Source organism: Diospyros lotus, chromosome 1 (assembly GCF_014633365.1).
Source record: "Diospyros lotus cultivar Yz01 chromosome 1, ASM1463336v1, whole genome shotgun sequence".
NCBI classification, from domain to species: domain Eukaryota; kingdom Viridiplantae; phylum Streptophyta; class Magnoliopsida; order Ericales; family Ebenaceae; genus Diospyros; species Diospyros lotus.
Window position 1 is genome coordinate 44,231,881 of NC_068338.1, and position 16,298 is coordinate 44,248,178.

The 16,298-nt window shown below is 36.4% G+C and overlaps 1 protein-coding gene across 8 annotated transcripts; it reads right to left on the reverse strand.

Moving 5' to 3' along the window:
* Nucleotides 1–598: 598 nt before the first annotated feature.
* Nucleotides 599–15,036, reverse strand: LOC127811806 (uncharacterized). 8 transcript variants are annotated; one of them, XR_008025789.1, is made up of 9 exons: nucleotides 14,631–15,036; nucleotides 11,465–11,638; nucleotides 11,216–11,365; nucleotides 4,965–5,066; nucleotides 4,807–4,877; nucleotides 4,588–4,655; nucleotides 3,765–3,872; nucleotides 3,598–3,644; nucleotides 969–1,117 (listed from the first exon to the last, which is right to left on the reverse strand). XR_008025789.1 is itself a non-coding variant. In XM_052351985.1 (7 exons), the coding sequence occupies exons 1-7, from the start codon at nucleotides 14,901–14,903 to the stop codon at nucleotides 876–878; spliced, it is 1,080 nt and encodes a 359-aa protein (XP_052207945.1). In that variant the 5' UTR covers nucleotides 14,904–15,035; the 3' UTR covers nucleotides 599–875. The 8 variants fall into 8 exon arrangements, 2 of the variants coding, with proteins under 2 accessions (XP_052207945.1, XP_052207952.1); XR_008025786.1 differs by having other exon boundaries at nucleotides 3,765–3,896; XR_008025787.1 differs by having other exon boundaries at nucleotides 970–1,117; nucleotides 3,535–3,644; nucleotides 3,765–3,896.
* Between the last annotated feature and the right edge of the window lie 1,262 nt (nucleotides 15,037–16,298).

Genomic DNA, 16,298 nt, shown 5'->3' on the forward strand with positions numbered 1-16,298 from the left:
TTTATACTTTGATGATTTCATTAGTTTGAAATTCAACTTAATGATGATTTGTACGTATACCCATACAAGAAAAATAATGATAATTTAAAGTCAAAACCATTTACTTAATTCTATTTCTATCTGAGTAATGAACATTAGAAATAAAATAAAATTTTAAATTTTAATGCTTTTCTAAAAACAAAATAATCAAATTTGTAATCATGTTAGAATCGCTAAAACTATAGAATTAGAATTGCGAATTGGTTCCAAACAAATTGAGTGCTTCACTAGCAAAAGTTTCACAGCACCACCAACCAACCAGGCGGCACAGCAGAGATTTGAGAATCTGCTACTGCTACCGCTACCTCTACCTGCTTGCATGCTTTCTTCACTTGGAAGAGCCACAAAGAGTTGGTCACTTCTGATTTAAACTGTGGGAGACCAAATCACCCAAGCATAATAGAAAGAAAGAAAAGTGAAATCACTAAGAGAGAGCATTTGGTGCAGTGCAGCTACAGGCTCATCAGAATATTGATAAAGCCAAGATGGGAAAGGGAGTATTTTCCTTCCTTGGGTGCACCTGTTAGTTCCAACTAATCACATGAGATGAAAACAGAACTTGGAAAAAGCATAATTGAATGATGTTAATGCTATGTTACTCTCTCAGGTGATGAACAATGTTTGGTACACTTGAGATGTCAGTCACACGACACGGCGTTCCTCTTTCCCCATCTGTACATGGAAAAATACGGTTTCCCGCAGACCAGACGCAGAAGCAGTCACAATGTTAAACTACCACCGTATAGTATTTAGGGTTAAGATCAATATAGTATGCTATGTTCCTCCTGACTATCTACCACCACCAATTGAATTACCAAAAAGACCTTCAGCAGCAGTTAGTCGTTGGCGGGAATCTCTGATAACATCTGCTTCACTTTCTCATAAGTCATGAAAACGATACCCAAACTTGGCACCACTTTGTAGTATTCGGGCAAAATCCCTCTGTACAAACCGCGCAGGCCTTCTGTTCTGATTATGTACCCAAATGTACCAAAAAGGCCCGTGTTATAAACACGGGCTCGGCCTCCTGCTCCTTCCAACTGCATCCGCCGCCTCACAAGGTCCAGAGGAAATGTTACTGCAGGGATGATGTGGGAGAAAAAAGTAAAAAGGAAATGCACATACATGACTCTGTGGAGTAATCAAACTGCTTCATATTGACTTATCTGCTTAGCAAGATTCATGACCTCAAGTAAGATGCAATAAATAAGATATTGAAATACATTAACATTTCACAATAACTGATTGCATCAAGATAAAATTGTGTTAACAGGCCTAAACACATTTGAACTTTTCTAGTTTCCTCCATAATATATAATTCTCTGTAAAAATATTAAGGGGGATAATCCACACAACTGCATGTACATGTTGAAAGAGTCCAGAACCAGGGTAAATCCCTCCTAGTTCATATAATATGCACCAACCATAGGTTACTAAAAGATCTATTAACTTGTAAACAACTTTCAGTCAGATATTGGAGTGGATGTCCAATTGTGCATGCCACAATCTTCTGCTAAATCTCAACTAGATTGGAATAGTTTCCAAGGTAGCAAAGATGGTTTTAATTTCTACAAGTGATCTTGAAATAACAACAAAATTGACAAAACAAACAGAATTTAAAATCATGAGGGCTGTATTTGTGCTGAACTTGCAGTAAAGTAGCTGCAGAATATTTCTAATGAGATACAATAACATCGCAATCAAGTGCTAAAGGTTTTGCTATGTAGCCTGAACAATCCTACTTGAAATAAATAACTAATAAGACAAGTCATTGTTTCTCAGCTATTTAACTTTGAATGTCATATTTGCAAAAGAAATGACGAACTAGTATCCTCCAAACTCATGCATTAAAATAGTTATTTGTTAAATTTGTCAGCATTGCCCAGGACCATGGAGATGGCAATAAATCTACAGAGTGAACAGGAATTAGTGTGAAAGCCAAATCCAGACTTGAACTTATAACACGTTTGAGCTGCCACAAGTAAACCTTGTTTCTTGCTTGAAAGTACAATGACTTCCTTCTGACCCGCCTAGTGGGTTGTTCACTGTGATAAATCTATAATACATATTTATTGCTTTGTCCTTGCATATTTCTACAATTCATGCAGCCGACCCCACCTAGTGGGTTGAAGGCTTGTGACTGTTACTGTTATTATTCTTGTCCTTGCACATTTCTGAAAGAGATTGAGAGCAACATCTTGTTTGCCAAGAGAGGATTGTGTCAGTTTAACATCCAGGTATATGTCTACTTAAGATTCTTAGGGTCTGTTCAGTTGAAGAAAACATTTTGTATTTTCCAACTCTAATTTTTTATTGAATAGTTGAATCTTCCATTAGAAAGTAGAAAACTCAGTTTTCTAATTTCTCAACTTTATGCTATGAATTAGAGAGTATCCTTTTTTATGCTTTCTAAATTTTCTAAAAATGAATGCTATGTTTTTGATGTTTTCTAAATTTTCTAAAAATGAATGCTATGATTCTTTGAAACATAAAATGTTAGGACACTTTTAGTTGTAAAGTTAAAAACTAGAAAACATTTTCTAAAACTGAAAGGGGCCTTAGTTTCTCCCTTGGTAAAGTAAATTGTCCCTGGTACTTGTGAAGAAAGAGGATATTGACTTTTTAAGAATGAAGAGAAGGAATAATGATGAAGAAAGGGAAGTGTCTGCTTTTGAGTGTGATTTTCTTTTGATACAGAGGTCTAATGAAAGGAGGAGCTATCATCAATGTTTTTGGCTTTGGACAAGACCTCTATCTTATTATGCAAGAGTATATGGTTGAAGAACAACCATTTTCAGCCTTCTTTCTAAGCTGCTCAAGCAACAAATGGAACTTTTGTGGCACATTTGATTATGGTTCAAAAAACTATTTTCTAATTCAGAAAGTAGATAAACATGAGAGAGCTTGCCTGATGTTATGATTCTAAAAACTGTGCTTTAAAAATTTGTCAAATAAAAAAAGGAAGAAAACTCAAGTCTTAGGAAACAAAAAAACAAAAAAATGTTTATTGATGATTTTGAAAATCATTATTATCGAAAAATAAAAATTATCCGGGAAAATGGTGTTTTTTAAGTTTCTGTTTTTTTTTTCTGAAAACAAAAACAAAAGGGAAAAAAAAAAAACATGCCCCATAGTTTTCTTTTTCCCCTTGATAACCTCCTATATTCATCCTGCTTCCTGCCTTTTGCCTTGTGAAACAAATCTCTTTGAAAGAATCTTATGAATGCAAGAAAATAAATTGAATATAAAGAAATCTTCTTTTTCCTGAAGAAAACTGAAGAAGCTAGATGCACATCCTCTTTTTCCTGATTGAAGCTTTGAAAGATTTATCAAAGCTATCTAACTAGCCTCAGGCTCTCTTTCATATACTACTCTAGAAAATCTCCCAAAGTTATTTTCTACTGAAAACAGGGGTTTGCAGGTTGGACTGATTAATTTTAGGTGATATGAATTAAAGACCAGTGGTGCCCAGTGGAAAACAGATCCAAACATTACCAGTGGGGAAGCAGGCATGGGAAATCTAGAGGTCTCTTCAAGAAAACTGTAATTGATGATCACCTGAGATATGCCATCCCAGAGTGGAATAAACTGCATTGTTCAGTAAGCTGAGTTGTTCCATTGATTGGGAAAAAGACAGTTAATCCAAGTCAGATTTTTTGATAGAAGATAAAGTATGTGTGAAATTGAGAAAAAAATGAAATATATTTTCTTGTTCATGTCCTTACTAAAAATCCTCATATGTCAGACAAAAATTGACTTCTTGTCTGGGACTCTGGCTCTAAGTTTCAGTCTGTTAGATGCTTAGTGCAAAGCCAGCATCTCAACCTGCTTCTCTGCATCAAAAGCATTGCAGACAGCTGCAGGTATTAACTTCTTTCATTAGCTATTAGTGTTTTTAACATAACATAAACAATGTTACTTTCAAGTACGTTATTTATTGTTCCCCATATGACGACAGTAAGGGTGAACAAGAGGGCATTAAACACACCACACATCAACATAAACTCAAGAAAAGTAACTACATGGAACATCTAATTTTTTTTTTCCTGTTCTGTAACATTCACAATGGACATTAAGTTACATTGGAAGATTAATCTACTGTGAAAAATCTGCACTTGTTAACATCAGAATGAACACAACTACCAGCAATGAGGAGGAAATGCAATACTAATAATAAGGTAAATTTTACATGTAAGTTGTCCCTCAAATTCCCACGGGCTTCTCTAATTATGTTTCCAGAACATATTCTGGGAAGAAGAAATCGGGAAAATATTATTGAGAAATTTCTGTTTGTTTACCAATTTTCTTTAATGCAATTTGCAAGTTGTATTGCAAGTAAAGATTAACACGAAATCATATGACAATGCCATATTTTCAAGGAATATTCTGGAGAACATTGCCAGGAACACCAGTCCTATCTTTGGTTTATCATTTCATTCGCTCTTAATTTAACAAGAAAATGGGAATCCATTGGCAAAATAGAACCAACAACGACCTTTTTTATAACTTTGTAGGGCTTTTTTCTGTTGGGAGGTTTAGATCACTCACCTGTAGATGATGCTATGCCTGAAAGGCTGCCAGAAGCAAGACTGACCAAGACAGTAGAGTCATCAGGTCTGCAATTTAAAAAAAAAAAAAATGATAAGCAAATGCACCAGTCATTTCTAAAAAAAAGAGCAAATGGAAGAATGAAAACATCAACATAAGCACATGATACAACAAATGGAAAAGTATCAAACATAGATAAATAGTCTATAGCGTTGTTACCTTTGTAACTGCCAGTAAGATCTCAAGGTGTCGTACACAGAAAAGCTGATAGCTAAATTAGGACCAACACCCTGTGTTAAAGTCAAAACAGCATTTACCACTGCTTGAAGGATTATCCAGCATAGTTAGATTGCAATAAAAAAAATAAAAAATTATACCAACAATGTTGCCCCAAGCCCTTTATAAAGGCCAAAGATGCCTTCCTCCCTGCTAATTGTACATAGAGCATGGCATATTCCTCTATAGTACACGACATTTGTCTGCAAATTTAAAACTAAAAAATTAAGAAAATACACATAAGAAAAAACAGACATTGGCACAGTAATAATCCACAATGAACATGTAATTGACAACCACATATCAAGCAACATCCACAAAAATAAAATATATTAAAAAGCAGTTCTATACTAAGGAGAAGATCAGCTCAATAGGATACTGGGCCAGTCTAGCATTATAACATGCCTAGATTCATACTGAATAATTAACAAGAATATTTTCAAAACAAAATCAAATTTCTTCCATATTTCTTAAGTTTTTTATATGTGCTCTACTACTATTTATGATTCTAAAAGATAATTAAAATAGGGAGGTAACCTTACTAACCACTAAATACAAGTTATTTAAGTTGCAAATATTCCATAGCTTTATGGTTGGTAAAGCACTTCCATTAACCGCATTTTGGTCACATTCTTTGATGTGGTCACCAATCAAGACCCGGCACAAGACCGACCCAACCCAACCCAACCAAACTGGAACAATAGCGTTAGAACAGTAGCGGAACAAAAGCGAAACAATATTTTAATACTTCATATGTTTTAAGATATTAATTCTATTTCATGTTTGTTAGGATTTTATTTATATTAGTATTCTAGTTGGATTTTATTTACAAGTATTAGATGAATTAGTTAAACTCTATAAATATACCTAGAATCTAGAGGTTGTAATCAGTTTTATTCAATAAATTCTAGCAAATCAGTTCGATTTTTTCCCAGCAAGTAGCTTCGGTTCTTGCGCCTAGTTGAGAGTCCATCTTTGGTCGTTGAAGTTTGTTCTCTCAATGGTACTTGAAACTTATTGTTTCAAGGGTTTCTTTATGTGTTTTCTTTACACACGCTGCGTCAAGTGATATCAGAGCGGTTAACCAACCAATCAGATGACCAATCTTGAAGGTAACGGTAGCAACCAGCCTCGTGACGGTGATCGGGGGTTATTCGCAATTTAGAGAGCAATCGAAGAACACCGGGAAGTAATTCGTATCATCCAGCAGCAATTGGAGCAAATCAACAACCAATTGGACGACTTACTACAAGTTGATGAAGACAGAAACCTAAATAATGGGGTGAATCAAGCTGGAGCGAGAAAACCACCCATTAATCATGTCCTTGTTAATCCTAGAAGACCAATAATTGAAGATAGCGATGAAGAGAATGATCTTGGTCGAGCAATAGCTAACCTTGGTGGTAGAGGGGATATGAGGAATGTGCATCAGTACAACCATTGGGGTAACAATGAATATAAACTAAATGTTGATATTCCCACCTTTAATGGAGATCTTGATATTGAGGGGTTCCTAGATTGGATCATTGAGGTTGACCATTTTTTCGCATACATGGAGATCTCAGATGAATGACAAGTAAAGTTAGTGGCTTATAGATTGAAAGGCGATGCATCTGTTTGGTGAGCGATTGAGAGAGACGAGATTGAAGACAGATCGACAGTCAGTTCAGACATGGAGACGAATGAAGCAATTGTTAAGAACTTGACTATGAACAATTTATGTTTGAAGCTTATCAAAGATGTGCACAAGGAATGAAGAATGTGAATGAATATACCTTTAGTTTCTGAGATTAGCGGAGAGAAACCATTTGTCAGAAAGTGACAATCAACAAGCAGCTCGTTACTTGAATGGACTAAAGCCCGCTATTCATGATAAAATTGGGGTTTAGATGGTCTTGAGTGCATAAGAAGCAAGGAACTTAGCTTTAAAGGCTGAATTAATGTTGAGTGAGAGAGCCCGTAATGATAACTATCGTCGGTATAGTGAGAATAAAAATAAACAGGCAGTTTTTGATAGAGGCAATTCGGTTTAGGGAGCGCAACCCCAATCCACCTCATACAGTCAACCATAATAAGGGAACAACGGGGGGAAACATTTGAGATACTACTACTAATATTCCAAAATCCCCTAATCCTTATGCAAAGTCTATTTTTTTAAAGTGTTTCAAGTGCAATGAGGTTGGGCATCGATCTAGTGATTGCCCAAGGAGGAAAATAGTTTAACATTATAGAAAGGGAGGAGGAAGATGTTGCTGAAAAAGGAGTATATTGCGAGCTTGATGGGGAGGATGACGAAGAAGAGCATGGACATGGAGAGTATACCTATGTAGTGAGGATGTTAATGCTATCTCAAAAGAATGAAAATACTACTCAACGGCATAAGCTTTTTCGCACGAGGTGTACGGTGAAAGGAAAAATCTTTTGAGTTGATTATTAATAGTGGAAGTCAAGAGAATATCATAGAAAGAGACGTCGTGGCGAAGATCCAGTTAAATCCTGAAAAACATCCAAGCCCTTACATGATTGAATGGATCAAAGAAGTTGGTGGCATACATGTCGATGAACGTTGCAAGGTGCCTTTCTCTATTAGTAAGTACTTTGACGAAGTCTATTGTGATATTGTTGATATGGATGCTTGCCATATTTTATTTGGGAGGCTTTGGCAATTTGATGTGGATGTTAAGCACTCAAGTAGGAAGAACACATATTAGCTTGAGAAAGAGGGTGTGCGTTATACTTTGTTACCCATAGTGGAAAAGAACCAAACCAAAGCTTCTAAAGTGGAGGGGCAAAATTTCCTTACCATTACACATAAGCACATCGAGTTTGTGAGGGAGTGCAGGGATACCCGAAAGGTTCACTTGTTGGCTGTCAAGGGGGAGAGCGTGAGTGAGTCACTGAAGGTGAATTAAATTCTAGTAGAGGTGTAGGGATTGTTGGAGGAATTTCATGATGTGGTTCCTAAGGAGTTGCCCAATGAGCTACATCCTATGAGTGATATTCAACACCATATTGACTTGATTCTTGGTACTAACTTGCCTAATCTACCACACTATAAGATACGTCTTAGGGAGAATGAGATTTTGTGTGAGCAGGATGAGGAATTGTTGAGAAAATGCCACATTCAGACTAGCACGAGTCCATGTGTAGTGCCAGCATTATTGACACCAGAGAAAGATGGGAGTTGAAGAATGTGTGTTAACAACAGAGCCATCAACAAGTTTACTATTGGCACAAGTTTCCAATTCCTAGGCTCGACGAAATGCTTGATCAACTTAATGGGGCTGTGGTTTTTACCAAAATTGATCTCATAAATGGTTATCATCAAATCAGAATTCAACCTAGAGATGAGTAGAAGACAACTTTCAAGACAAGAGATGGATTGTTTGAGTGGTTAGTTATGCCCTTTGGACTAACCAATGTACCAAGCACTTTCATGAGACTAATGAGTCAAGTACTATGTCCTTTCATTGGTAAATTCGTTGTAGTGTATTTTGATAATATTTTGATATACAATAAGTCTATTGATGAGCATGTGGGGTATATTCGGGATGTGTTGCGGGAAAACAAACATTATGCTAATTTGAAGGAGTGTACTTTTATGAATGAGAGCTTGTTGTTCTTGAGCTTTGGTGTAAGCAAAGAGGGCATAAAGGTAGATGAGGAAAAAGTGCGAGTTATTAGAGAATCGCCAACCCCTAAAAATGTTAGTGATGTGAGGAGTTTCCATAGGTTAGCAACTTTCTATAGGCAATTTATCAAACACTAGTAGTATTGTGGCTCCAATTACTAAGTGTTTAAAGAAAGGAAAGTTCCATTAGGGTGAAGAACAAGAGCAGAGTTTCACCTTGATAAAAGAGAAGTTATGTACCTCTCATGTCTTAGCTTTGCCAAGCTTTGACAAATTATTTGAGATTGAGTGTGATACGAGTGGAGTGGATATAGGTGCTGTGTTGTCCCAAGAGAAGAGACCAATTGCATTTTTTAGTGAGAGGTTGTGTGAAGCTAGAAGAAAGTGGTCTATTTATTATAAGGAGTTTTATGCAGTGGTGAGGGCTCTTAAAACATGAGAACATTACTTGATTGCCAAAGCGTTTGTTATTTACACGGATCACCAAGCTCTTAAGTACTTGAGTAGCCAAAGGCTGTTGAGGAGTGATATGAATGCTAGATGGTTCGCTTTTGTTGATAAGTTTTCATATAAAATTGTACATAAGTCGGGATAGCATAATCGAGTGGCGAATGTTTTGAATAGGCGTGTAGATTTGATCAAGACCCTTAGTGTTGAGATTGTTGGATTTGAGTGCTTGAAAGAATTATATGTGACAGACGATAATTTCAAACACGTGTGGGAACATGCATGTCTCAGCAATCGTCAGGAGATTTCTATGTGCATGATGGGTTTCTCATGAAGGGAAATTAGTTGTGCATCCCTTGCGCATCCCTTCGTGAGAAAATTATTCAAGATTTGCATGGTGGTGGCTTAGTAGGGCATCTTGGCAAGGGCAAGACTATTGAAGTTGTTATGGGAAGATATTATTGGCTAAGAGCAAGGAGAGATGTTTTTATTATTGTGACCAAGTGTTATGTATGTCAAAACAACTAAGGGGCAATCTTCTAATGCTAGTCTCTACATGCCATTGCCTGTTCCCAATGCTATTTGGGAAGATTTGTCTATGGACTTCGTGTTGGTCTATTGCGACCCAATGAGGTATGGATCCTGTTTTTGTAGTGGTTGGCAGGTTTTCCTAGATGATGCACTTTCTTCCATGCAAGAGGACGACAGATGCAGTAGCTACAGCCAAATTGTTTTTCAGAGAGGTTGTTAGATTACATGGAGTCCCTAACACTATTACTTCGGATCGTGATACAAGATTCTTGAGTCATTTTTGGATTACCTTGTGGAGGATGTTCAATTCATCTTTGAATTTCAACAGCACCGTGCATCCCCAAACTGATGGAAAGATAGAGGTGGTGAATCATACCTTAAGAAATTTGATTAGCAGTATTTGCAAAGACAAGCCAAGACAATGGGACCTAGTCACCTAGTCATAGCTCAAGCAGAATTTGCCTACAACAACGCTGTGCATAGCTTAACAGGAAGATCACCATTTTCTATCGTATACATGAAAGTTTCTAATCATGGATTGGATTTGGTAAAATTGCCAAAGGTACCAGGTTTCAGTGTTGCAGCTAGTGACTTAGCCGAGCAAGTTCAAGCAATTTAGGAAGATGTCAAGCAAAAGTTGCACAAGGCGAATAAGAAGTACAAGGCAACAACTGACAAGCATAGAAAGCACAATGCATTTGAGGTTGGAGATGAAGTCGTGATATTTTTGAAGAAGGAACGGATTCCAGCAGGAAAGCAAAACAAGCTCAAGTCAAAGAAGTGTGGTCCTTACAAGATTACAAAGAAGATTAATGATAATGCTTATGTGATGGATTTGCCTAATCGTATGGGTATTTTCAAAACCTTTAATATTGCTGATCTTTCTTTGTATTTGCCGCATGTTGAGTTGTCATACTCGGATCATAATTTAAGGACGAATTCTTCTCAAGTAGAGGTGAAATGAGAAACTAATTGGAACCAGTAATTCCAATGGACTTAAAATTTAAAATAATTTACTAAAGTGATCAAAGTTAAAACAGTTATAGAGAAGGGAGAATGAAAACCATACATCAGTTCCCAACATATTTTAGCATCGAGTAAATTGCAGACCCCTTGTGGTTTGGGTCATTTGCACAAAGACCCCCTGTGCTTTAAAAATGGCTCTAGAAATCCCCGTGGCTTAATTTTTTTGCTCAGACACCCCCTTTATTAGTAACTCCATTACTTAAGCCCTAATAGGAGGGGTTTGTGGCGGCTGGTCGATTGCCTTCTTCACCATCGAAATCAAAGCCAAATCTGACTAATCAACTCATTCTCTCTTCGATTAAGCTTCACGAAGACCTCGTTTCTAATGGCCATGGAGCAGAATTCAATATGGCTTCAATTTTAACGGTGAAGCCCTCATCTCAATGATGAGGGTAAAGACCTCTTCACTTCCGGCTGGCAATAATTTTGTTATTTTTTTCTTTTCTTTTGGTTTTATTTTGATTAAGTTTAGCTTTAATTTATTTAATTCACATCTAATTAACTTAATTTAATTTAATTAGGGTGTAAGTAACAAAGTTAATAATGGAGGGAGTGTCTGAGCAAAAAATTAAACCATAGGGATCTGGAAAAACATTTTTAAAGCACAGGGGATATAAATTTATACTGAAATAAATGACAAGCAGTATTCCCCTGCCAGTAAGTGCCAAAAATTGTACATGAATATTAATATCCAATGACATCTCTATCACTTCTTACCTGAGCAGCAAGACGCGTCCTTACAAGATCCAAAGGATATGACATCGATGCAGCAGTAATTCCAGCCAGACCACCACCCACAAGTTTAACAAAAAGGTCTGTACTTGCATTTCCCCTGTGACTTTCCGCCCCCAGGATACATGGTAATAGCTGGAAGATTGAAGAATGAATATAATCATATATAAAATCAGATACAAAGATAACAAAAAAAGAACTTCAAAACAGAAGCCTTAGAACGTTTGTACCAACATTCTTGTAGCGTTCAAATGCATAAAAGGTAATAGAAGAGTAAGGCAAACGATGAGCAATTGTAACTAGATTTCCTTTCCAGAAAGCCCTAAATCCTTCTTCTCTAACAATGCGGGAAGCCTCGCGCCAAATGTTAGCTTTTCTCAATGTAACATCAGAGTGCATGCCCTGTACCTACACAGACAGGATGACATCATACCCTATGTAGGCCCAATAGAAGGAAATAATTTCTACAATTTGGAAATAAGAGATCTTCAAAGATAAGTATTAATGATAACATTCTTGACAACAAGGAACAACACAGAGAGGCTAACAGATCCTATTGGAGGAAGGAATCCACAGCCAGCACAATGTAACTTGTATTCCATGCCTTGACATTTGCACCTCATGACCAAAAGAATACAATAAAGTTGAGGGGAAACATGAAACTAAAAAATAAAGATTCAGGTGAGGAACAATTAAGAATTGGATGCAAGAATCTTATTAAAGACCTACAATAATACTATAATAAATTACAAGTAGTATTTTGTTGAAAGTTGAAACTTAAAAAAAAAAAAACATAAAAATGACAAGATTTATAGAGTTCTTTGCAGGTTTCTGTCAAGATCTTTTGGAGTCTCTCTTTGGTATCCTATACATAGCCTAAAGTTTTCCTCAAAAGTTTCCTAAACGTCCCCCTCAAGTTTCTAAAATGTTCTCCAAAAATTGTCAAAGTTTTGTACCCATTCCCCCACCTAATTTGAGTTTCTTAGTAAACTCCAAGTTAAAGGTGATTGGTTTACCCAATAATTGGTCAAGTTTCATGATGCCCCTCAACAGAGTTTAGAGACAGGTATCATGGGTTAGACTAACTGGCTTCAGTTCATGGGAGAGACTACCTATCCATCAGTATTTACCATTATACATGATGGACCTGTCAAATGTCAATCTAGTACACTCACTTTTTCCTACAATAAATCATAATAAAAGATTAAACAAACCTTCCCATCAGAAGCATGTGTTTCATTTAAAATAAAGACAACAAGAAGCACATTGGACTAAGGTAAAGTCTTAAAATTTTGAAAATGGTGAACCAAGGCCCTCTAGATAAAGCAATAGCAAGTTAAGCATGCAGTATCAATTAATCAGTTGGTTGAGAAAAAATATAAATTGTCTTCTGGAATGTACTTCAATCAGGGAGGCTAAGCTCTTGACTGATGATTACAGAAAACTCAGCATATACTTATATCGAGGCGACAGGCAACCTAAATCTCCATTAGCCAGATAATAAGGATCATCAAGCCAAAAGTTAAGATCCACTAATCTAAGAACGCCGCATCATCAAGTTCGGATGATGAGCCTGCTCTAGGATGGTATGCATTCTTAGATGATTCTTCTTAACTATAAATAGAAAATTTGGAACTATGGTTTCTTGCCTATTCTTCTATATAGGTATTTACCCCCTTTAAGTTTCTCTCTCTGTTACATACTCACCTACTTATGTGAATGTAGTTGTCATCCCTTGCCCTTAGCCTTTCTACACTTCTTATATGTTTGGGATGCTGTCTTCAATTTAGAATAACCTTTTCCAGATCCTTCACATATTGAGATGATGCCATTGATTCAGATTCAGATTCAGATTCAGATTCCAAAGGACATTTTGAGGTCCTCAAAGGGCTGCATCCCAATCCCCAGTCAACTTCCAAACTGCTGGCAGGCGTCTATTCCTTAACAGGTGTCTGAAGATGTGCATGAATACACATTCTCCAATTTCATCCCTTTTAGCTGAAATCATACCAAGTTCACTGTTTCCAGTTTTGTAAAAGAGCTTATCTTTTAGGGAGCATTTGGGAGAGTTGGTACCTGCCTGAATATCCGCATGGTGAAATGTTCTCTATTTTCTCAAGCACTAGATAGGTTCTGAACTAAGCCATAGAAATTTCTTTGCTGTCTGATTTTATGGTTTACATTATTATATGGATATTTCTAATATACCTTTGTCATAAAAATTATGTCAGACAACTCTTAACCTAAAGAACACAAACAAACCAAAATGATACAAAAAAAGAGTTTCTTCCCAAATGGTGCTTTTTTCATTTTTACTCCAATTGAGGCAAGTTGTCTACCTTTGGACATTTTTCCACAATGTATGTACTCTTTATTAAATGAGGAGTTCTCTTAACATGAGATTTCAAAAAAGAAAAAGCTTCAATTTCAACAAGGTGTGAAGAACCAAAATAAAACCCATCTTTTTCATTGTATTCTTCTTGAAGTTCTAGTAGTCCTCAGCTTTTCTTTCTTTTTGTACCAGAAGGATTGCCCATAATACATCTGAGGTATGGTATAAGATTTTGAAGCAAATAGAACTACATTAAAACTCAATAGGACCAGCACACATGCAAATCTGTGAAAAGTGAATTGATGAATTCTTTAGATTTTCTTGAAAATAGAAAAACCCGATACATATCCAAAATCAGGTACACTGAATTGAATCTGTTTAGCTCTAACAGTAGTACTGATACAATATCATTTGAGAAAATGCCCATGATCACATGGGGAGAAAAAAACAAAAGCATAATTGAACCACTCTGTCCTGCTTCCCAGTAACAGACCTTTGTTTTCTAGATAATTAGTGTAATACCTAATTAGCTTCGCTAGCTGAAGCTAATATTTCTAGTACAAGTTCAACAACGTTCATATCCCTTCGATTTCATAGGCAACTAATGCATACTTCTTGTGCTTTGTTTGGGAGAAGAGAGGGGTAGGGGCTAGAAAGGTACATAATGGAAACGAACGTTACATAACTAATGTAAAGGTTGTTGATCTCCCCTGATTTGGGAAGGATATAACTTAAAAAAGAGCAATGCAGCTTCACTTTGTTTGGATAAGAACGGGAGGAGATGAAACGGTGAAGTAATAAAACCAAAATAACAATTATACCATTAACTTTAAAAAATACAAAGAATTTTCACATAATAGTAAAATCAATCACAATGTCTACTATTGATTCCTTCCCCGCCCCTACACCTCAATTTGGAATGCAAGCAAAATTAGGGTGCGCAAGACAAGTTGTAAAATCAAAAGGTATATTTTCCCCTCCTACAAAACCCTATCGGAAACAAGGTAAGATTCTTCTCAACCATCGGATGGACGAAACAAAAGGCACCGCAATAAAAAGATAGGCAACCTGAAAGAGGATGGTGAGGCGAGCAAGCGGCGCCGTACAGGTCTTGCTGACGGCTCCCGCGACGCCGCCGGCAAGGAGCTGCGAGACGGTGCCGATCTGCGATTGCTGATGGTGGCGCAACGCCCTCTGCTGGGCCACGAATTTGTGCGCCGCGCCACCGTCGACGGCGACGCCGCTGTGGCCCGAATTGAGCAGTATCTGTCCTCCTCCTCCTCCTCCTCCTCCTCCTCCGGCGCCTTCCACCACCATCCCAACCCTAGTCTCCGTGTGCATCTCTCTCTCTCTCTCTATATATATATATATATATGTCTGTCTTTAGATACAGTCGAACAGCTGTTGCTTGAAGAGCTTCAGCACGAAGTCGAACTTCGTTCGCGACTTCTCAATTTTCTCCCCTCTTCTCCTCTCCTCTCCTCTGCCTCTTTATACGTGGCGGAAGAAAGAGGAGAGAGTGAAACGGCGCCGTTTGGATACAGTGCAGCGCACCGATGCCCAGTTGCTGCAGGGTTTGGATTTTTGCGTCGTCAGCAAGGTTCACTAATCGACATCATTCGGTGTCTACGTAGATTTAAATAAAATTGAGAGTTTGGGACCGTAATCTCTATATGGAGGGGCTATTCGGTTGATCGATGGACGGCATTGATTGGTTTGAAACGTGTGCACGGCGGATGAGAAGCAGCGGATCAGTGCTGGATCACCGAATGTGTGATGCTGATGCCTGATGGAATTGGGTTTGGAATATTCGTCCAGTTGAGACTTGGATTGCCAGCTGACATGTGTAAAGTTTGCTGGGAAGACTTCGATGCCAGGACAAGGATCGGTCTTTGCTTTCTCCAATAATGAATTGCCATGTGGCACTGGTGGTATTAATTAATAATATAAACTGGATGGTAAATTTCATTTAAGATTTAGATTATTTTCACGCAAAACCGTCTGTCGCTTATTCTAGTATTTAAGATTTATGCGGTTTGCTTTTTTTTTTTTTTTTACTGCTGCTAAGTCTATTAAAATTTTAAAAGAGCTTAAAAGTTTAAAATAATATTTTGAATTAAAAAAATATAAATTTTTCTTTAATTGGGAGGCTCATGCAACATTTAAATTAGATAATTGGACATTTATAAATTACCTCAAGAGTTATTAAAAAAGGATAGATTTTATCTTTTAAGAATCTTAATAAAATATTGATATAAAATAGATAAATATTATCTATTAAATTTTTAATTCTGATAAGATATTAAAATATTAAGATAAATATCATCTATAAAAAATCTCAAATTAAAGAGGCTTAGGATTACCACATTCTCCTTTATAAATATGCAACATTTCGTTTTAAAAAATATACATTTTTTATATTAATAAAAATTTTGTTCTACAATTTTTAACATTCTTAGTATTTGATTTAAGGATTTGAGTGTTTGTTTAGGAATCTCTCTGCCCCATTTGACTCTTTTTATTCTTATAGACTTAAGGAGTTAGACGATGACGCTTTCAATTAAATAAATTTATTATTATATATTGACAACAATTACAAATGTATTAATTAAGTAGACGGTCTAGATTCATATGATTTATTTTTAATATTTTAGATTTTTATGAGTTATTTTAATTTTTTATTAGAGAGTAATAGTAAAATTTAAATAAAAATAAAATTTGATATAATAAAAGAAT